Source organism: Lithobates pipiens, unplaced genomic scaffold (assembly GCF_037356315.1).
Source record: "Lithobates pipiens isolate NorthernLeopardFrog02 unplaced genomic scaffold, aLitPip1_a1.2 Scaffold_18, whole genome shotgun sequence".
Classification (NCBI taxonomy): domain Eukaryota; kingdom Metazoa; phylum Chordata; class Amphibia; order Anura; family Ranidae; genus Lithobates; species Lithobates pipiens.
In genome coordinates this window covers 640,848,881-640,872,429 of record NW_027507758.1, presented here as the reverse complement: position 1 = coordinate 640,872,429, position 23,549 = coordinate 640,848,881, and the positions used below count along the sequence as shown (strand labels likewise).

The 23,549-nt window shown below is 45.5% G+C and overlaps 1 protein-coding gene across 1 annotated transcript; it reads right to left on the bottom strand.

Moving 5' to 3' along the window:
• Nucleotides 1–15,157: 15,157 nt before the first annotated feature.
• On the bottom strand, nt 15,158–23,414 carry LOC143989721 (gastrula zinc finger protein XlCGF66.1-like). The gene is made up of 7 exons (XM_077489994.1): nt 23,361–23,414; nt 18,689–18,818; nt 18,427–18,561; nt 18,215–18,338; nt 18,001–18,098; nt 17,517–17,658; nt 15,158–16,203 (listed from the first exon to the last, which is right to left on the bottom strand). The coding sequence occupies exons 2-7, from the start codon at nt 18,743–18,745 to the stop codon at nt 15,461–15,463; spliced, it is 1,299 nt and encodes a 432-aa protein (XP_077346120.1). The 5' UTR covers nt 18,746–18,818; nt 23,361–23,414; the 3' UTR covers nt 15,158–15,460.
• Between the last annotated feature and the right edge of the window lie 135 nt (nt 23,415–23,549).

Sequence of the window (23,549 nt, the reverse complement as noted above, 5' to 3'; positions counted from 1 at the left end):
CCTCATAATGAGCATAGCACAGGGATGGTGGGAGCCCCTCATAATGAGCATAGCACAGGGATGGTGGGAGCCCCTCATAATATGCACAGCAGAAGTACAGCCCCAGGAGGAAGTCAGCACAGCACAGGGATGGTGGGAGCCCCTCATAATAAGCAGCCCCAGGAGGAAGTCAGCACAGCACAGGGATGGTGGGAGCCCCTCATAATAAGCAGCCCCAGGAGGATGTCAGCATAGCACAGGGATGGTGGGGGCCTCTTATAATAAGCAGCCCCAGGAGGATGTCAGCATAGCACAGGGATGGTGGGAGCCCCTCATAATATGCACAGCAGAGGTACAGCCCCAGGAGGAAGTCAGCACAGCACAGGGATGGTGGGAGCCCCTCATAATAAGCAGCCCCAGTAGAAATATGACACCGCCCAACCTCTTTAAAGAGGAGGGTACGGGCATATAGTACGGTGTGCTTTTTTTGGACAAGGAAGTGAGCCAAATGAAGAAAGAAGGTCTGTGTGCTCGATTAAAAAAATTGTTTATAGACATATACATGGTCTACTGGGCACATGTGTTGAATTCTTCCGAGATCCATGCCTCATTCATTTTTAGAAATGTGAGGTAGTTAACACTGTCGTGAGCTAGGCGAGTACGCTTATCGGTCACGATCCCCCCTGCTGCGCTGAACGTCCTTTCGGACAGGACACTGGACGAGGGGCAAGCCAACAGTTCGATTGCAAATTGGGCAAGCTCTGGCCAGAGGTCAAGCCTGCCCACCCAGTAGTCCAGGGGTTCATCACTCCTCAGAGCGTCCACATCGGCCGTTAACCTGATGTAGTCGGACACCTGACGGTCTAGGCGTTCCCTGATGCTGGATCCGGATGACACCTGTCGATGGGTCGGCTGAAAGAATGACCTCATATCCGAAGTCACCAACACATCTTCAAACCGGCCTCTTCTTGCAGGCGCTGTTGGATTGGTACCCGCAACTCCTTCTCTGGGAGTGGGAATTTCTCCTCTGCCAGCGCACGTAAAAGCAGAATGCAGCATTTCTGACAGCCCTCTGTGACGGCGGTAACATTTCCGCCATTTTGTGTTTGTTCCGGGGGTCTAAGTACGTTGCCACCCAGTACTGGTCCTTGACCCTTATGCTTTTTATACGGGGGTCCCTATTAAAACACTGGAGCATGAAGGCCCCCATTTGCACTAAACTTTAAGCGGTGTGGTGGCCTGGCTCCTGCTCATCATCCAGGATAATGTTGTCCTCTTCATTCTCCTCTCCCCATCCACGCACAACAACAGGGATCCCAGAAAGGTTTAAAGCACGCTCTTCTTGCTCCTCCTCATCCGCCCCGGCACCATCCTCCTCTGACTCCTCTTCAGACTCCTGTTGTTCACTTGTCTCAGATAGAGTAGCCCCCCCTGGGAATTCATCCAGCATTGCGACTTCCTCATCTTCCCGCTCCTGCTCCTCCACAGCTTGATCAATGACACGACGCAATGCACGCTCCATAAAGAAGGCATAAGGTACCATGTCACTGATGGCGCCATGGCTGCGACTGACCAGTTTGGTGATCTCCTCAAATGGGCGCAGAAGTCTGCATGCGTCGCGCATGAGCAGCCACTGGCGCGGTGAAAAAAAACCCAGCTCCCCAGAACCTGTTCTGCCGCAGAGTTCATACAGGTAGACGTTAACTGCACGTTTCTGCTGGAGCAGCCTATCAAGCATATAGAAGGTTGAGTTCCATTGCGTCGGGCAATCGTAAATAAGAAGTCTGACCGGCAGATTGTGTCGCCGCTGAATGTCAGCAAGGCGAGCCATGGCCGTGTAAGATCTTCTGAAATGGGCCGAGATTTTCCTTGCCTGCCGCAAGATGTCCTGGACCCCAGGGTATATGACAACGAATCCCTGCACGACCAAGTTTAAGACGTGTGCCATGCATGGCACGTGCGTGATTTTGCCCTGTTTCAATGCGCTAAGCTGATTGGCACCGTTGTCACACACCACTTTACCAACTGTCAAATTGAGCGGTGTTAGCCACTGATCTGCCTGTGAACGCAAAGCTGAAAGGAGTGCCGGGCCAGTGTGGCTCTTGGCTTCCAGGCACAACAGACGCAGCACGGCATGGCAACGTCTCACCTGGCATGTCGAATAGGTTCTGGGGAGCTTGGGCGGCGCAGCGGAAGAGACACTAGCAGCGGAAAAGGAGGAGTCAGCCGAGGAGGAGAGGGAGGAGGATGGAGTAGGAGGAGGAGGCGAAGAAGGGCCAGGCCTGCATGCAATCCGTGGCGGTAAAACCAAATCTACACGGGTGCCACGGGATACATGCTTGACGGCCGTCAGAAGGTTCACCCAGTGGGCAGTAAAAGTGATATACCTTCCCTGCCCGTGTTTGCTAGACCACGTGTCAAGCAGCGGTCAGCAGTAGTGCACCTCAACCCTATGTATTGTGGACCTATACCAGTTCTTACGGAATAGCAGACTGTACCTCACTCAACCCTATGTACTGTAGCACCCTAGACCTTACCAGTCCTTATAAGGACCTTTGTGGGACAAGTAGGTTGTGTGTGACTGATTAGCAGACTGTACGTCAGTCCCTATACTGATGAAGGACTGCTGCAGTATAGGGCAGCAGTCAGCAGTAGTGCACCTCAACCCTATGTATTGTGGACCTATACCAGTCCTTAACGAATAGCAGACTGTACCTCACTCAACCCTATGTACTGTAGCACCCTAGACCTTACCAGTCCTTATAAGGACCTTTGTGGAACAAGTAGGTTGTGAATGATTAGCAGACTGCAGCAGAAGGGCAGCAGTCAAGTATAATATTCTTTCTATATTTGGAAGAAAGAATATTATACGTGTACAAGCCTATTACCATACCAGTCCTGAAAATAACCTTTGTGGACCTAATATAGTAACAGCTACTGATTAAACTGACCCTCACTGCCTCACACACTGCTTCCTGCCTGTCCCTATATAAACTGACAAAACAGAGGCTGCTGGAACAATAACTTGAATAGCACTTTTGTGGACCTGATAGTAACAGCTAATGATTAAACTGACTGTCCCTGCAGCACACAGCGTCCTGTCCCTTTCTCTAAACTGACAAAAGACACTCAGGCTGCTGCAACAATCACTAGCACAGCAGTGTCTCAAACCTATATCCTGAACTACACCTAACACCTATACCAGTCCTGAAAAGAACTTTTGTGTACCAAATAGCTAGCGATTTGGGTCACTGCAATCTCTCCCTGCTCCACACAGCAACCTCTCCCTATAGTGACAGAAGAAAGAATGTAAAATGGCTGCCGGATCAGGTCTATTTATAAGTTAGGGGGAATGTCCAAGTGTCCATGTGCTGTAATGTCTCAATTGGCTGTCCTGTACCCCATGATGGATGTGTCATCATAGGTCAAAGTTCTTTTACACAGTAAACACAGAAGTCCGCCGGGCGAACGGCGGCAATAGTCCGCCGATCGGGTGGACCGCGAACAGCCGAAATTCGCCGCGAAACGACCGCCGGGCGAACCGTTTGGCCATCACTACTCCCATTTCCCTCTACATTTATTTTTTTCCGGGCTTTCTATATTCCCTTCACATATATATGGGTAAATTTCTGCTATAAGTCCTCCTCCTGCCTTTTCTTGGGAATTTAATCTATCATAAAAAGGGGAATTATTCCAAACTGGTCCTTGTTTATCAAGTTGTTTATCTAAAGCATGTCGAATTTGCAAATATTTATAAAATGAGTGTTTTGGTATACCAAACTCTACTCTCAATGCGTTAAATGTTTTTAATATGTTTCCTTCATATAACTGGGCCAGTTTATCAATCCCCTTTATCTCCCAGACTCTATATCTTCCGATCAGTTCCAATTCTGACAAATTTCGATTGTTCCATAAGGGGGTATATTTGGTCAGACCTCCTAACCCTTTTACTCGCCTTTACTGCCTTCCAGACTTTTAGGGCCAGTTTTATCGTGGGTATTTTGTGAGTAAATGAATTTGCCTCCAATACTTCTACTCTTGTCTTATGGGGTGTCCCTGCTGTCATTAATATCTCATTTATTCCTCCCTCCCCATCCTTGCTTATCCCCAGGTGTTGCAATTGAGCTGCTAAAAAATAACTCCTTGGATGCGGCACTGCCATCCCTCCTTTCCTAGTTGGTAGCTGTAAGGTCTGTAAACTAATCCTTGGCACCCTCCCTCTCCATATAAGTTCTCTAAATAATTCTTCAATTTTCTTAAACCATTTTTTATCTACCCATATTGGGGAATTATGCAGCAAATACAGCAACTGAGACATCCATAACATTTTGATCAAGTTACATCTCCCTGCAACTGATAATGGAAGCTTCTTCCATATTTCAGTTTTACTTTTGAATTTGGCTACCAGTGGAACTATATTATCACTGATATACTTGTTAGGATCTTTTTTAATAATTATCCCTAAATATTTTATTTGTTCAACCACCTCCATCTGCGGGACCACCAACAAACTTCGGTTCCCTAGTGAATCCACCGGCATCAGGGCTGATTTTTCCCAATTTATGACCAATCCTGTAAAACTACCAAAATCGGCCAGGATATTCATCCCCTGTCTGAGGGACTGCTCTGTGTCCCCCAGAAAGAGGAGAACATCATCTTCATACAATGCAATTTTCTCCTCCCCCATCCTTCGCTGGGAGCCTTCCATATTAATGTTTGACCTAATTGTGATGGCTAATGGTTCCATTGCTAGAGCAAAGATCAGGGGTGACAATGGGCACCCCTGTCTTGTTCCCCTCTCTAATAGAATCTTATCTGAATACTCATTATTGGCCCTGACTCGGGTGCTGGGGCCATTGTATAGGGTTTTTACCCAGGCAATAAACATAGGACCAAAACCAAATGCACCCAGTGTTCGCCATATGTATCCCCATTCTAAACTATCGAAGGCTATACCCACATCTAGAGCCATAACTGCTCTTTTCCCTGCATTTTCCGTTGGCAGCTGTAAGTTAAGGTATAGCCTCCTGACATTCATGCTAGTGGATCTACCAGGGATAAATCCCGTTTGATCTGCATTTACAAGTCTTGTGATAATTTTGTTCAATCTGGCTGCTAACACTTTAGCTAATATTTTAGCGTCAGAGCAGAGAAGAGAGATAGGTCGATAGGATTTTGTATCCAATGGGTCCTTCCCCTCCTTATGCAACACAATTATGGTTGTTTCGGTCATTGATTTGGGTAACCTCCCTTCCTCCCTTGCCCAGTTTAATACTTTGAGGAGCTCTGGGAGCAATATTTTTCCATAATATTTGTAAGTTTCCACTGGCAGACCATCGGGTCCTGGGGATTTCTGATTAGCCATTTCTACCACCGCAGATTGAATTTCCTCTAATGTTAATGGAGCCTCCATTATTCTTTTCTCCTCTTCAGTGAGGGACGGAATTTTGATATTTTTAAAAAACATCTTAATTTCCTCGTCCTTCGCCACCCCCTGCGATCTATACAGCTTCTCATAATATACTCTAAAAGTATCTATTATCACTGAACCCTGTGTTGTAATTTCTCCATTCTCCAGCCTGATCGCGGGGACGGCAGATGGCGAGGAATTGGTCCTTACCAAATGTGCCAGCATCCTCCCAACTTTTTCCCCCTCCCCATAAGCAATTTGTTTCTGAAACAATGTTTTATTCTCTGTTTTCCTAATAATCACCGCTTTATATTCCTGTTGTTTTTTTAACCATATATTTTGTTTCTCTGTGGTGGGGTTTTCCACAAATCTTTCAGCTTCCATTACTTCCCTTTTAACACTGTTATCCCATTCCTTTGATATTTTCTTAATTTTCGCTACCTGTTGGATGAGAATTCCCCTAAGATAGACTTTTAAAGCATCCCATATCACTCCTCTTACTGCAGTGTCTTTATTAAACTGGACAAACTCTTCTAACTTAAGTAGTACCTCCTCCGGTTCGCCAATTACCTCAAACCAAACTGGGTTCATCTTCCATATTCTGGGGGTTCTTTTTCCCTCTAAGTTTACTGATACTATCAATAGAAAGTGGTCAGACACCCCCTGGCTTGATATACTATATCCCTCACTACTCGATTTGCTTCCTCATTGCCTAAGGCCAGATCTATCCTTGAAAGTGAGGAATAGGAGCTTGAAAAACATGAATATTGTAGTGCACTCGGGTTCCACACCCTCCACATGTCAAACAGCCCCCCTTCCTGCAAGAACCGAGACAGCTGGCTCTCGCCTCCCAACTGCATATGGCTTCCTGATGGACACCTGTCCTGATTTTTATTGATAACCTCGTTAAAGTCCCCCACTACTATAACTGGAATCCCAGATTTACTCACTATAAATTCCAATAAGCAGTAAAGAACTTCTAACTTAAAAGGAGGAGGAATATATACATTTGCTAATATATAATCCCGGTTCTCTATTACACATTGCAGAAAAATATATCTCCCCTCTTTATGCTGATCTGCCGACACGTAACGCTACTTCTTTCCTTACCAACACAGCCACACCCCTTGAATAGGAGGTGTGGACTGAGTGGAATTGATATTGATATTTCTTACTTCGGTTTTGTAACTTGGTTCCTTCTGTTAAATGCGTCTCCTGTAGGCAGATCAGCTGTACATCACATTCTTCAAGGGCATCAAATACTGCTGCTCGTTTAACAGGTGAACCCATCCCTCGAACATTCCATGACCCAATATTCAGAGCTCTAGTCTGCATACCTTAAACAGTCAATACCAGAAAAACAGATAACAAAAATATCCTTACAAACAAAGTAGTAGTATCCCTGAGAGGCACCGAGGGGCTGAGGAGGGGAGACGAGAGAAAGGAAAAAAAAAATCCTCTTTTTTAACAATTTCTCCTTCCCTGGTGGGGGTAGGGGGGAGAGGAACCCCTTTAAACCGAAAAATCACTATATGCCTGTGTAACCTTTGTATATCACTGTAACATCCTGTGTTAATCTCCCCATCAGAATAAGAGCTATAGGTTTTCCCTCTACTCGTGTTTTCATCCTGTGTTTTGTTTTTAAGTCTATTTTATCAGCTACTTTTGTGCAAACTACCCCATTACACTGCATCTTATGTCCTTTTTTACTACTTAAACCCTCCCCCCTCGCCCCTTATACCATTCTAGGTTACCCCAAGGGGCTTTTCCCGTGACAATACATACCACCCTGTGCAATTATACCCCCGCCCCCTCCCCACTTTCTTTCCCAAAACAAACCCTACCCCCTCCCTTCCCTCCTATCCCTCCCCCCTATTCCCCATTATACGCCAACCATTTATTATTTCTATCCCTCTTTCTCTCATTCATTGATTCCCTGTTATGCTGTGTGTCACCCACCACCCGCCAAACAAACATATTATACTTAGTACTTTAATCACATCATATCCCCAAGTGTCCCCACATTCCCCCGTACACATACATATTTATATATTCCCCCCGCCCCCAAAAGAAAAAAAAGAGAACCAAAAAATAAAAAGGGTGGGAAGGGGTGGGAGAGGAATTTAATTTCCTCCCTAACTGACCCCCCTTTTCCTCCACCCAAGTTATCGCGCTTGCCGGGGGAATCAAAAAATAAAGTCTCTCCCAGTGCTACTACATGGAGTCGTGCTGGATACAACAAAGCATATGTGACCTCCAGTCCCTGAAGTTTACGCATAACTTCTATAAATTCTACTCTGCGCTTCTGCAAATCTGGAGAGTAAAACGATATTTTGGCTCCCTTATAAGTAATGCTTCCCATCTCTCTGGCTTTACGAAGTAGGACTGCTTTATAGTTCAAAAATTTTAATACCATGGATCTAGGACAGTGATGGTGAACCTTGGCACCCCAGATGTTTTGGAACTAAATTTCCCATGATGCCCATGCACTCTGCAGTGTAAATGAGCATCATGGGACATGTAGTTCCAAAACATCTGCGGTGCCAAGGTTCACCATCACTGATCTAGGATGTCCTCCCCGTAACGGTATTCTAAACGGGACTCTGTGTGCTCTCTCTATTGCAAATTGTTGCGAAAAAGTTTCTCTCCCAAACACTTTAATAAGCCATTTCTCCAGAAATATAATTGGATCCGAGCCTTCACATTTTTCCGGGAGACCTACCAACCTCATATTATCCCTACGGAGTCTATTTTCCATTTCATCCAGTTTTCCTTCAAATTTCCCCATTTGCGCTTTTAACTCTTTAACCTCATGATTTAATGGGTACATCTCATCTTCAATCTGACTGATTCTCCCTTCGGCTACAGTTATTCTATCAGCCGTTTTCTGAAGTTCCTGCCGCACAATAACTATTTCCTCTTTAATACCTTTTGTTTGGTTACATAATTCAGTCAATGATTGTTTACAAATATTAACTGCCCCAACACCTCTTTTAACATTGGTTCACCTTCTCCTTCTGCCGAGGGGGCCAGCGGTGGGGTTGTTTCAGATCTTCCAATTGCCCCAGCGTTCTTATTAGTTATACTCTTTGTCCCTGTCGTAGTTACCTGCCCTTGACTCTTTCTGTCCGTAAGTATTTTTGTTTGGGCCCCCTTAGTTGGTGTATGATCTGGAGTATGAGCATATCTTTCCAGCTTTGCCGCCACTGCTGCCGCCCCGGATACTGCAATGGGTTGGGACCCCTTCTCCTTGTCTTTATCTTTAGCTGATCTCAGTGATTGAGTCCCAACGTTCACCTGGCTGGCGTGTTCCTCTCCTCTCCTCCTTGCCGCCATTTCTCTGTCCCGCTAGTATCCCCTCCTCAGGAAAAAAAAAAATGTTCTTTTTTTTAGCAGACTTATAGGAGGCTATTTATTTGCTTTAACCAAGCAGCAGCAGCAGCCTTGCCCATTGAGAAATGACAATATGTCCATATATTTAAAAGTCAGTGATTATTATGCCGCGTACACACGAAGCCGACTATCTGACGGACTTAGTCTGGTGGACTTCCCGCCAGACTGTCGGTCGGACTTTCCGAAGTACAGGCCACACACGGCACTTTTTCAGCGGACTAATATGGCGTACTAAGTCCGCCGTACTATCCGCCCTACTTTTGAAATGAACGGACTCGCCCACACACGCGGAGGAAAGTCCGCTTATTTTGAGCGCGTCTCCAGGTAGGTGGGGCCCGCGAAGGAGACGTCGCTGGCCCCGCCACCTGGTATGGACTTAAAGGGGAACCCCAACGCCGAAAAAAATCGGTGTGGGTGTCCCTCCAGGTCCACAACAGACCCTTGTCCGAGCACGCTACCCGGCCGGCCAGGAAAGGGGGGCGAGGGAGCGGCCCCCCTCCTGAGCCGTACCAGGCCGCGTGCCCTCAACATGGGGGGTGCCTTGGGGAAGGGGGGGCCACGCCATTCACCTGTAAAATAAAGTACAAAAAAAAACACAACACACAAGATAAAATAGTTTATTGCACAGCTTCAGGGGTCTTCCGTCTTCGGGGGTCTTCTCGCCAGACTCCTCCGCTATCTTCTTCTAGCTCTTTTGCTAGCGGAGGAGCTCAGCTTTCTTCCTCGCCGCGGCCTCTTCTTCCGACTTCGGGGGTCTTATCCCCCTCTTCGGTTCTTCGGCCGGGCCACCGCTCCTTCTTATAGCTCTTTTACAGGCGGTGGCCCGGTCTTCTGTCGCTGCCGCCGCCCCCTTCCATTCTTCTTCTTCTCCTGGAGATGTTGACTCGATGGTCTCTCCGGCCGCAATGCCAGGGACGCGCTGCGCGGCGACTTATATAGGGACAAGGGGCGGGGTCATCGGTTGATGTCACATGGTCATCGGAGCACACACCTCTCTCACACCTCACTCCTCACACACTGCCGCCATCACCATCTGGCCACGTCCCGCAATCCCCACCACCATTCTTGTGGTTAACTATTGTGCTGGGGTCCCCTTAGTCTGCCTGTAAAGTAGCGCATCTTTCCCGTGTTTATAACAGTACCACAGACAGCAAAATTAAATTTCGAAAGGAAAAAATTTCATTTAATTACTTCAATACCGGGCACTTACACCCCCTTCCTGCCCAGGCCATTTTCAGCTTTCATTGCTGTCACATTTTGAATGACAATTGCGCGGTCATGCTACACTGTAACCATGTGACATTTGTTATCATTTTCTTCACATAAATAGAGCTTTTTTTCGGTGATATTTAATCACTTTTTTTTATTTTTTCCTAAATTTGTTCTTCGTTTCTGTCACTAAATTTTGGAAATAAGTAATTTTTTCTCCTTCACTGATGAGGCTGCACTGGTGGGCACAGATAGACGACACAGATAAGCGGCACCGATGGGCATTGATGGGTGGTATTGATAGGCAGCAGTTATAGCCACCACTGACTGGTATCACTAATGGGTACTGATTGCTGGCACTAGTGAGCACTCACTGCTGGCACTGGTGGGCACACTGCTGGCACTTCAGGCACTGTGGGAGCTTTATTATAATCAGTGCCATGATTACATGTCTAGATGTCCTCTGTGAGATGCTGCTGATCGACTCTCCTCTCCTCACACTCTATCAGTGTGAGGCAAGGAGAACCGATTACCGGCATTTACATGTGACTGGACACAGCTGATCACATGGTTAAAGAGCCGCGACTGCGGCTCTTTACAGAGATCAGGGTTGCGACGTGTCCTAGCAACACGGCGTGGCAGCGATCACTGTGCTGCGTGCTCCCACGGCAGTTCTGGGTGCTGTTATATGATGTCAACCCAGAATGAGAGCCGCAGCACCATCGTCATTTGACGGTGTGGGCGGGCAAGTGGTTAAAATTGCTCGCAGCTCTAATGTATTATCGGATCCCGGCAATATAGATAAAAGTCATTGTTAAAACGGCATGCAGCCCCCCATACCAGGATCTTTTGGTCTGGTAAAGATTTTAAGTGGAACTCCATGTCAAAATTAAAAAAAATTGTGTGGGGGTCCCCCCAAAATCCATACCAGACCCTTATCTGAGCATACAACTTGGCAGGTTGCAGAAAGAGGGGGGACGTGAGAGTGCCCCCCCGAACCATACCAGGTCACATGCCCTCAACATGGGGAGGGTGCTTTAGGATCCCCCCATACCAGGCCCTTTGGGTCTGGTATAGATTTTAAGGGGAACTCCAAGGCAAAAAAAATGGTGTGGGGGTCCCACCCAAAATCCATACCAGACCCTTATCCGAGCATGCAACCAGGCAGATCACAGGAAAAGGGGGATGAGAGAGTGCCCCCCTCCTGACCCATACCAGGCCACATGCCCTAAACATGAGGAGGGTGCTTTGGGGTCCCCCATACCAGGCCCTTTGGGTCTGGTATAGATTTTAAGGGGAACTCCACGGAAAAATAAAAAAAATGTCGTGGGGGTCCCACCCAAAATCCATACCAGACCCTTATCCAAGCATGCAATCAGGCAGGTCACAAGAAAAGGGGGGATGAGAGAGTGCCCCCCTCCAAAACCATACCAGGCCGGGCCTCTTCCCCACAACCCTTGCCCGGTGGTTGTGGGGGTCTGCAGGCGGGGGGCTTATCAGAATCTGGGAGCCCCCTTTAGCAAGGGGGCCCCTAGATCCCGGCCCCCCTTGTGAATAGGTATCGGGTAAATTGTACCCCTACCCATTCACCAAAAGTGTCAAAAAAGTAAAAATGACAGGAGACAGTTTTTGACAATTCCTTTATTAAAAAAAGAAGAAAGTGTCCCGCGATATAAATCCATCGTCAATCACGGCACCCGACGGTCTAAAAAAAACCACAAACACTCCGCCTCAGTGGGAGGTCTCCCCACGACTGCTGTCTTTTCACTTTGACAGCCCTTATATAACCATAGGCGGGGCCACCTGGTGACGTAAACAGGTGACCCCGTCACCTTGGATGTCACATGCCATGAAATGACGTCAGAAGGGGCGGGGTGTCAGGGCCTTCTCAAAGCTGGCCACTCAGCTGTCAGCTACTTGCCAGCTCCTATCTCTGCACAGTGATTGACCTGTTGAGGATATCCTGCTTGTCAGTCATGCCTACTTAAGCCGTCCAGCCCAGATGATCTCTGTCTTCGCCTTGGTCACACCTCTAGAGATACTCTCCTGTGTTCCTGTTAAAGACTTGCTTGGCTGACATCCCTTCTGGCTCAAGATCCTGCTTGCTGTTCTACTACGCTGTTCTCTGGCTCCTTGACATTTCGGCTTGTCTGACTATCCATTCTGGTTCCTGCAGTCTGGCTGTTTTGACTACCTTTACTCTGTTTACCTTTTTTATTATTATTATTAAACAAGAATGATTTAACTGTACTTCTGTCTCAGTCTGATTCATGGTTTCTGACACGGAGTCACTCGGTTATGTCACCGGGTGGCCCCGCCCTAGCCTGAAAAACAGGTGTCAAAGTGAAAAGACAGCAGTCGCAGGGAGGCCTCCCCCTGAGACAGGGTTTTTCTATTTTTTTACTTTTTGGGAGGGGTGCCGTGATTGAAGATGGATTTACATTGCAGGACACTTTTTTTTTAATAAAGGAATTGTCAAAAAATGACTGCTGTGGTTTTACATTTTTTGACACTTTTTTGGTGAATTTACCCAATACCCATTCACATAGAGGGGGCCGGGATCTTGTTAAAGGGGGCAAACAGGTTCCGATAAGACCCCTGCCCATAGATGATAAAGATTCATCTCTTTTTTCTGTTGTTAATGTTATCTGGGGCCAGAAGAGTAATGAGTGAGGACAATCCTGGAAGTTAAGACATTATCTACCCACCAAAACACATCTTCCTGGGTGGGGACCCGGGCGCCATCTTGTATCAACATCCGCTCACCAAACCTATGAATGCACCTCACAGATCCAGTTATCCCTATTATAAAACCACTTAGCTTTTCAACCCTATCAAGGTTATCCCAGCATAATGTCACCGGCACAAATGAAGCAATCGTTATTGTATAAGATGAGATATATTGATGAGGTGACTGGACCTACGAGTTACGTCAGTTGTGTTGTGTTTATTAAATGGGATCAGATCAGACCTCCGTCCACAATCAGAGGTGGCTGTTCTTTCTAACACACAATGCATGACAATGATCTGTATCCTGGTGAATTGCTGTGTGTGGGGGGTGTCCGGAGATTACTAATCATTGTGTAACCATGTAAGGAGGTTGGGTCTAGGAGATTTAAATTGTTTACCAGTCTTGGGTGGAGTGGGGAAGCATTAGAACTCCTGTGCAGTTTTTGCTGCTATCTGGGGCCCCTTTGAGAGATTCCCCTTCACTTCCTATCCTGCTGACAGAACTGTACAACAGGGACACAGACAGGAATACAAATCTGACAGGGACTACAGCTTTCTTCTATTCTACTAAAGTATATTTCTTTCTTGTCCATTGAGAAACCGTTGGGTTATATTGCCACCTACAATAAGATTGCACATGAGTAAACAGAAAACCTATAAGCCAGACCCTATATAACCCCTCCTACTCCCAGCACGCCTCAGTTTTTTTGCTACTCAAAGTGGTTGGATGCCTCAGCTCTGAAAAAAAATGTAATCAGTTTTTTTCTGCTTGCCTTCAACGTTTCTTGGTGACCTCAATCAAGGTTCCTTGGTGATCTCAATCAAGGTTTCTTGGTGACCTCAATCAAGGTTCCTTGGTGATTTCAATCAAGGTTTCTTGGTGATCTCAATCAAGGTTTCTTGGTGATCTCAATCAAGGTTCCTTGGTGACATAAATCAAGGATCCTTGGTCACTTCAATCAAGGTTTATTGGTGATATCAATCAATTAGATAATCAGTGCCTGAAGTTTCCAGGTGAGAATACTGTTCCGGTTCTTGCTTCAGTTACACACTGAGGTCCCTGGTAATAAGGTGGTTGGTCCCTTTGTGGCGACAGCTTCCCCTCTACCTCCCTTCTGGTTGGACTGCAAGCTGCAGTCCCAACGCTGCTCTCGTGCTTCTAGATAGGACCTCAGACAGCCTAGCAGCCAGATGTGCCCAGGATAGGCCAAATCTCTGGCCTAGCAGCCGGGGAAACATGACACACATTCACCCAGGTGGCACAGAACCCTGATCACCTGACTCTGCCTAAATATATAGGTTCTCCCTGCAGACCAAGGGATTCAAGAAAACCCCTGACCACTCGCTGAGATACCCCATATGCCCATAACCTGACCTTGGGTTGCCCTTCTCATATCTAGTACCACCAAGTACCCGGGCACCTAGTGGTAGAAGAGAAAAGTGCAACAAGGCCAAACTTAGGGAGAAATCAATAGATCTCTAACAATCAACCAGGATAACTACTCCTGGCAAGTAAATTTGTGAGGAGCTCCCTGACTAAACTCCAGGGTGCTACACAAATAAAACTTACCTGCTAGTGCCAGAAGAGATCAGGCCTGATTCTGATAACACTGTGGTTGCCCAGTGTTCCCATCAATTCTACATATCAGTGACAACTCATCAGTGACCATCAATTCTACATATCAGTGCCACCTTATCCGTTCCAACTCATCAGTGCCCATCAGTTCCACCTGTCAGTACCCATCAGTGCTGCATATCAGTGCCACCTTATCAGTGCCCGTCAGTGAAGGAGAAAACTAAATTTTACAACAGAAACAAAGAAAACGTTTTTTTTTCCAAAATTTTGATCTTTTTTAGTTTAGCAAAAAATAACCTCCCCTCCCAGAAGTGATCAAATACCACCAAAGGAAAGCTCTATTTGTGGGAAAAAAAATATACAAATGTTGTCAGTGTACAGTATAGTATGACCGCACAATTGTCATTCAGAGTACGACAGCATGAAAGCTGAAAACTGGCCTGGGCAGCAAGGGGGGAAAGTGCCCGGAATTGAAGAACTTCTATCCTTCAGTGTGTACTGTACTCACCAGTGTATGAGGATGAAACCATGTCTGACAGAGGAAACTACGAAGATTCATTGGACAAATATGACAATCATTCATCCAACCATTACACATTCTGACCATAATGCAACACAGTGATTTCCTATCATCATCAGCTCCATGTAGTGGCCATAATGAGATATTGCTTCTGTTATATTATATCACAATACTGCATTATGGCCACTAGATGGAGCCAAGGAAATCAGTGTATGAAATAAAACACATCCAATATTCATCACAGCTGGGTGAATGTCGCTCACATTCATTCAACTATTTTTTTTTTAAATAGACTTCTAAGTGTTTGTGAAATCTTCCACCACAAAATGTACTCAGCCAATGAGAGGTAATGACTCCATTTTTATTTTTCTCCTGCTATCAATGGCCAACACGGTACAACACTTCATCCATGTCTTTGGTGATCTCTGATCTCCTTATCAACTGTTTCTTCCATGATGAAGATCAGCCATGGAGTATATCTGAGGTGTATATCAGGGTGTGCTTCTTCCCCACATGAGACCTGTGATGTCCAGCAACATTCATATAGAAGACATTTCCCGCACTCAAGGCACTAATACACCTCGAGGGTTGTGTGGGATCCCTGATGTACAGGAAGACAGGACTTCAGTGAGGAACAATTCCCTCACTCAGGACAGGAATACGGCTTTTCCCCCGTGTGAGATCTCTGATGTCTGTAAAGATTGGACTTCTGTGAAAAACATTTCCCACACTCAGGACAGGAATACGGCTTCTCCCCTGTGTGAAATCTCTGATGTGTGGAAAAATTAGACTTCACTGAAAAACATTTCCCGCACTCAGGACAGGAATACGGCTTCTCCCCTGTGTGAGAACTCTGATGTGTGGAAAGACTGGACGTCCGTGTAAAACATTTCCCGCACTCAGGACAGGAATACGGCTTCTCCCCCGTGTGAGATCTCTGATGTGTGGAAAGACTGGACTTCCGTGAAAAACATTTCCCGCACTCAGGACAGGAATACAGCTTCTCCCCCGTGTGAGATCTTTTATGCACATTAAGTTGTGATTTAAAACGGAAACACTTCCCGCACTCAAGACAGGAATGCGGCTTCTCTGCTGTGTGAGCTCTTTTATGCACATTAAGTTTGGATTCAGAATGGAAACACTTCCCGCACTCAGTACAGGAAAAGTTCTTCTCTGTTGGAAGGACAGCCCCGTCCCTCACAGTCTGAGGTTCCTCAGGATAAGAGGAATACGATGGTCCATCTACACTGTGTGGTGCCGGATGGACATTTGAGGTAGTCGGGTTTTCTCCTGGACTATACTGTGTGATGTCCTCATCTTCTACTTTACAGTCTGGAGACAAAATGAGACAATCCTCTGAGGGTTTCCTCATCTCCCGTCCATCTACTAAAATAGAAATACAAAGATTATTACTAGACATGAGCTGATTGGTTCCCCTAAACCAGGACTCCGCCCACATCAGGCAGCTTTGTCTCTGAGGATCTTACAATTCCCCCCCTCAAGGTAACTAGTAAATGGGTCCTCTGATCTCCTACCAGATCATTTCTTTATTCATGGACCTTAGTCAGAGAGTGAGGAAACAACGAGAACTGTCTTTTATAGGAGTGACAGTGATGAGGGGATTATAGGACGAGTGTCCCCTCCCCCTCTATCACTCATTGCCATCTTCCCAACACAAGAAGTCTCCTGCACTTCCTTATTTAGTCCATGATTTAGTCATGAATAACAGCGGGGCTGAGCCCCACCAGAGGTCAGAGAGTGAGGATGGGGGGAGAACAACCAAGATGAAGACTGGACTGATCCTGAAGACCCCCATCATTGGGTTATTGACTCTTCCCTCATTATCACTTTCTGTTTAAGGTTCCAAAGTTTGAGGATGTTATCACATTATTATCAACATGTAAAAGTCTGTGCTCCAATCACATCATCCGATATAAAATGTCCAGCTGGTAGGAAATGGGTGTAACAAAAGAGAATACATATTATGTGTATATATAGCAGTGGGGGGAGGGGAGAGAGCAGAAGTCAGGACTATGTAATGTACAACATATTGTATAAGATACAACAGATAGGATTATATAGTATCAGAATGATGTAATGTACAACATAGAGTATATAGTGCAGGGGTCAGGAGTATGTAATGTACAATATAAAGTATACAGTGTAAGGGTCAGGACTCATAATATTGGTATTCAGTAATCAGTGGAAGATGAAATGATTACATGAGACAAGTTGCAGAGGTCCCACACTGCTGCCTCCCATCTCCTGAGACTGCACTCAGTGACTTGGGTCTGAGACTACACAGACATATCCCTCCACCCGGCACAGCCAGCAGACAACAGAACAAGTAATCCTGGGGGGATTGTTCTGTCAGAGATCTTGTCATACCCGGGTATGGGGCAGAAGACCCAAATCACATACCCCAGGTGCTTAGATCTAGTAACATCTATGGGGAAAATGAACATTTTGCTGCCAGCTGATCCCCATAAATCTCCATAAATCCAGTCTAGATACATAAATTGTGTCGGCAGCACAGAGAAGGAAGATTATCGGAGAGAAATCCAGGAATACAGGACGGGGAACACAGCTCAGGAAAGTGACCAGGGGATTACAGGCTGATATCACCCAGCCCCCGCCCTACTCTGGACCAATCAGTGAGAAGTGTGGGTGGAGGAATGTATTTAGTGTTAATGACCCACCTGTGCTGATCTCTGTAGGAGTGTCCTCCTCTATAAATGTCCCCGTTATTCCATCCTCCTCCATAGACTGCTGATCATCCCTCACATACCTCTCTTCTTCTTCTGATTTCACCTCAAATTCTATATCGATTGGATCTCCACTCTAAACCAAGAAAATGAGAGAGAATATCATCTGTAAGATAGAAGATTTATTATTGTGACATCACATAGAAAATCCACACATTGGGGCTGATTTACTAAATGCAAATCCACTACACATTACAAGTGCACATGGATGTGCAGTTGCTGTAGCTCTGAGGGGAAGATCTGAAATGAGGGGAAGCTCTGCTGATTTCTATCATCCAATCATGTGCAAGCAAGCATAATGTTTTTTATGTTCCCCTCAGATCTACAACAACTGCACTTCCAAGTGCACAGTGGATTTGCCTTTAGTAATAAACCCCATCTCCTCAAGTTCATGTTCTAGATGATCCATCTCACCAACCTTGTAACAGTGGGGGATGGTGTGACCTTCCTGTGTGGGATCCTGGGAATACAGAGGACGGGGACATCTCTCTGGTGGGTTTCCATTACTGGATCCATCTGTAGGAAACACACACACTGACTGAATACATTGTTTCTATGTGTTTATCAGATGATGGGGGATCTAGGTGGAGCCTCCGTACTGCTCTCTCCTTTACAATAAAGTCTCCTCTTACCTGGTGATGTGAGGGGCGGCTGATTGTCCATCATGACGTCCTTGTAGAGATCCTTGTGTCCTTCTAAATACTCCCACTCCTCCATGGAGAAATAGACAGTGACATCCTGACACCTTATAGGAACCTGACATACACAATGATACAGTCACCATCCAGACACATCCCTTGTCTGTTACTGGATAATGTCCCAGAATTCCCAGAATCCTCCTTACCTCTCCTCTCAGCAGCTCCATCATCTTCTTGGTGACTTCTAGAATCTTCTCCATGTTGTGTCTCTCAGGTTTTAGGGAGTCACATGGAGGCACTGTGATGGTCATATGATCACCTGACTTTACAAGAGGAAATCTCTGTATTGGAGAACCAATAGGAATATCATGTTAGAATCCCAGAATCCTCCTCACCTCTCCGGTCAGGTCTGTGTTTTATTAATAGAGATAAGAGTGATGTCATGTGACCTCCCAGAATCCTCCTCACCTCTCCGGTTAGCAGGTAGATGATCTCCAGGGTGAGGTTTAGTATTGTCTCAGCCATGTGACTTCAGTCCTCCTCCATCCTCATTGGTGCCGTCATTTGATCTATACAGGTCTCCATTGAAGACGGATTACTTTGGGAAATAAAAATAAGAATTATTTGGATGGTATTGGTCGAACAATAATAGGATGTGGATTAGGGTTCGACAGATATAGTTTTTTCAGGGCCGATACCGATACCAAATTTTTGGCTGCATTTGAGGCCCATAGTTGATAACCAGTAGCAGATTTAACGTTTTTATTTTTACACTGTCCTTTTATTTTTTTTTATCACTTTTATTGCTGTCACAAAGGATGTAAACATCCCATGTGACAGTAATAGACGGTGACGGGTCCGCTTTATGGAGAGATCCGGGGTCTATAATGAATGTAAACATCCCATGTGACAGTAATAGGTGATGACAGGTCCTCTTTACAGAGAGATCTGAGGTCTATAATGAATGTAAACATCCCATGTGACAGTAATAGGTGGTGATAGGTCCTCTTTACGAAGAGATCAAAGGTCTATAATGAATGTAAACATCCCATGTGACAGTAATAGGAGGTGACAGGTGCTCTTTATGGAGAGATCTGGGGTCTATAATGAATATAAACATCCCATGTGACAGTAATAGGGGTGACAGGTCCTCTTTATGGAGAGATCTGGGGTCTATAATGAATGTAAACATCCCATGTGACAGTAATAGGGGGTGACGGGTCCTCTTTATGGAGAGATCTGGGGCCTATAATAAATGTAAACATCCCATGTGACAGTAATAGGTGGTGACAGGTCCTCTTTACAGAGAGATCAGGGGTCTATAATGAATGTAAACATCCCATGTGACAGTAATAGGTGGTGACAGGTCCTCTTTACGAAGAGATCTGGGGTCTATAATGAATGTAAACATTGCATGTGACAGTAATAGACGGTGACAGGTCCTCTTTATGGAGGGATAAGGGGTCTATAAGGAATGTAAACATCCCATGTGACAGTAATCGGGGGTGACAGGTCCTTTTTATGGAGAGATCTGGGGTCTATAATGAATGTAAACATCCTATCTATGCATATGTGTGTACATATACATACACAAACATGATGTACATAAGTGCATACTTACACACACACAACATGGACCAACGAGGACAGATCTGGTCATAGTAGAATATTAATTTCAATGCCCTCATTAAGGCCCCCGGGTGATAGACTATCCAAAGTATAAATCCAGTCATTTTCCTGCTCACACGGCCGTTTATAGGCTTCAGGAAAATGCTTGGATTTGGCCTCTATGACCCAAAGGTGAAGCTCTAAAGATGACTTCTTGTGAAACTCTTTAAAGTGTCTCGGGACACTATATTTATCCACATCCTTCTCAACAAAGTTACGGTGTTCACCAAACATTTTGCGGAGAGTACGGATGGTGCAGCCTACATAGAGTAGACCGCATGGGTATGTCAAGCCGTATACAACATACTCAGATGAGCATGTAAAGAAATCCGGTATGGTGTACTTCCTTTACATGTGAAATCTTGTTGTCTATGTGTCACGTGTTTACATGGGAGACATTGGGTTTTTTTTGCACTGATACGTTCCCTTGATGTTAAAGAATGTCAGGGAAGCACTAGCGATCGGTTGTGATGGTTTTATTTTACTCAGAGCTATTTGATGTTTTTTGCTCTTCTATAAGTTACTAGAGGTCGATTGTTTAGTGAGGATTTTAGATGGGGATCCTCACTCAATATGGACCAATGTTTAGAGAGGATCCTTTCCGTTTTCCTAAATGGAGTATGGAACTGTGTAACAAACCGCACTGGTTGCGTACTGTCCTCTGTTTTAGCCTTTCTGTCACTTTTTACGTCTGTATGAAGATGTGTGTTAAAAAGATTCTTCAACAATATCATTGGGGTAGACTTTTTCTTAAAATTTGGTCTTGAGTATCTGACCATGGGTATTGTAGTCCTGTGTACGAGTAGAGTTATGCTTAAGACGGCAGAACTGGCTCTTCGGGATGTTGTTCACCCAACGTGGATGGTGGCGATAGTGCAAATAGGAGTTGCCGGAGGTGGGTTTTGTGAAATTCTGAGCACAAATACTGTTGTCATGATGGAACAATTCTAGATCCAAAAACGCAAGCTTATTGTCATCAGATATTGCGGAGAATGACAAGACCATAGTGTTGATTTTGGAATGTTGTAGAAATCCAGAGATTAGAGTATCTGGCCTAGATAATGACAACGTCATCGATATAGCGTCCATAGAATACTAAATGGGAGGCGTAGGGGTTGTTCTGCCAAATATGTCGATGTAGATAATATTTAGTGTTTTAGTTTAAGTTTATTCATTTATGAATTTTTTTTAAAGTATAATTTTAAATAATTTTCTAAAAGTATTAATTTCACCTTTAAGTTTATTGGTAATTTTAGTCATAATCACATAAAATAGTTTAAGAGTGTAAAAATAGTATGTTCAGCTGGTGAAATTGTAATTTTCCTCAATGTTTACATGTTCCCATGGTTATCCGTTTAGCCAGTCACTTAGTACTCAGTCTATGTGTATATATAAAAAACCCTCTTCAAAGATGGCCCCCAGCAGAGCCTGAGGAAGGAGCGTGCATGATCCGAACACTTGCACCTCCCCGCTGACCCTGTACCCGGAAGTGACGACACCCTGCCGTGTTCCTGTGCATTGCCGATCCCTGTCCCAGCATTCCAGGAGTGCTGGGCTCCACCAATGTGACTGGATAAAGGACAGACACACGGACATTCCAGCCAGCGACACCAGGCAGTTTCCAGGACGGAGCAGATGACACTGATATCTATGTGTTTTTATATCGCTGATTTGTGAATGTTCCCATTATGATTTTAATTCATTAAATGTCTTAACTGCTATACCCTGAAGGCGCTGCTTTGTTCCTGTTTTGACAGTAATAGGCAGTGACAGGTCCTCTTTATGGAGAGATCGGGGCTCTATAAAACCCCAAATCCCTCCTCTGCACTTGAAACTATTCAAAACTCCAAGATCGGCATTTTGCATACTTTCTATTTTTTAAAACTGGCGCCTTTATGATGCCAGTAATCGGGAAGTGATATCATGACATCGCTTTCGGGTTACTAGATCCGAGACCTGAGCAGTGCTGATTCTGGCTTTGTTTGGGCCTCCGGCCAGCGCTGGGACGGGAGAGCCGGGTGGAGCGGCAAGAGTGGGGTCTTCTCCCACTGCTTGTAATAACAGCCGAGCGGCTGCTTAGTGGCATTGGTTGTTATTACAAGAAAGCTGACCATCCGTGCTAAAGAATGGTACTGGGTTACCTGTAGCTTCATGCATTACTCCAGTACAATCCCTTGAAGAAATACCGCTAATATCGGTAAGTATGTTAGTGATACCGATTCTTCAAAAAAGGTGAATATCAGCCGCATTGATAATCAATCGATCCCTAATGTGGATGTGAGAGGGGAAATAGGAGGCTTGCTGTACATTTAAGAAATAAGCTACTGTCCCCCCATGGGAACACATTTAGTCTGGACTGTGTAGAATTTGTTACATCTTGGAGGATCGGGGACCCCTTGGCCTGACGGATCAGATATTCCTCTTTACTCTATTGAGTTTGTTTTCTTTCTGAACTGGTTTGCGGCCGAAATAGAACTCCTCTAAGAACAAGTGCTCACCAACGAGTGAAGTAATGTCCTTCTTCATCTTACCTGATATTCCAGAAAAAAAAAAATCACATGATCACTGAGACAGTAAGATGGTTAAGGTTGTCAGTTCTGGAAGGTCTGAAAAATAAGTGGGGTGGGAGGGCCATCACAGACCCACTTATGTCCCTCAGAGCCCCCTGAGCTCTCCAGCCCCCTATTCCCTCAAAGCCATCCAGCCGGACTACCCCCTCAAGGGACCCACTCTGCTGTCAGAATACCCCCTCAAGGGTCCCACTCTGCAGCTGGACTACCCCCTCAAGGGTCCTACTCTGCAGCCGGACTACCCCCTCAAGGGTCCCACTCTGCAGCCGGACTACCCCCTCAAGGGTCCTACTCTGCAGCCGGACTACCACCTCAATGGTCCCAGAGTCCTTCAGCTACATTACCCCTTCAGAGGCACCTAAAGTCTTTCAGCTTTACTAAAAAAAAAAACCTTCACATCCTCTCAGCTCCTCTACATGCCTCAGAGCCCTCAGTATTTTCCTCCCTCTGACACCAATGATGGAACATATTTTTCATGTCAGGCTGGGGGATGATTTCTACCTCCTGACCAGCAATATAAGGGGCTCTATGCTCCATACTCCTGACCCCGGCACTCCATCATTGTGTTGGCTGCATAGTGTAATGATTGCCCATTGGCTGCCTGTGTAGTGTAATAATTGCCCTTTGTAGGCCATGTATGGTCAGGATGGTCATTGTTGTGTCTATTTATTGTCAGTGCTGTTTGTTTAGAGGGCAATATTACTAGACTTTATCTCCAAAAGAATGTTCTGGCCCTGTACGTGAGTAAATGTTCTGCCCCTGAAGGGGTTGATCTAGGTTTCCACACTATATATGTGTGTATCATCATCTGCTGGAGATAAAAGACATCACAGTGACTATGGAGGAAGAGGACGAACATGACGGGGGTTACTGGGTGTAAATATAAAATAAGATCTTATTACCTCATCTGCTGCCACTTCCAGCAATGTCTTCTCTCTACTTCCTCCCGACTCACCTCTCATCTGGAACTTCCTGTGTGTACCTGACATCACTTCCTGTCTGTCATCCATAGAGACTTCCTGTCTGAGAAAAGTCTTGTAGTGTGCACACGATCTTGTGCTATGTGTGTATGTACTTTGCACCGATCAGCC

Coding starts and splice junctions, on each gene's coding strand:
- LOC143989721 (XM_077489994.1), bottom strand. CDS start 18,745: ATGGCTGAGACAATACTAAACCTCACCCTGGAGATCATCTACCTGCTA. Junction 18,562..18,688: donor TCTACCTGCTAACCGGAGAG/GTGAGGAGGATT, acceptor TCTCCAATACAG/AGATTTCCTCTTGTAAAGTC. Junction 18,339..18,426: donor TGGAGCTGCTGAGAGGAGAG/GTAAGGAGGATT, acceptor TGTGTATGTCAG/GTTCCTATAAGGTGTCAGGA.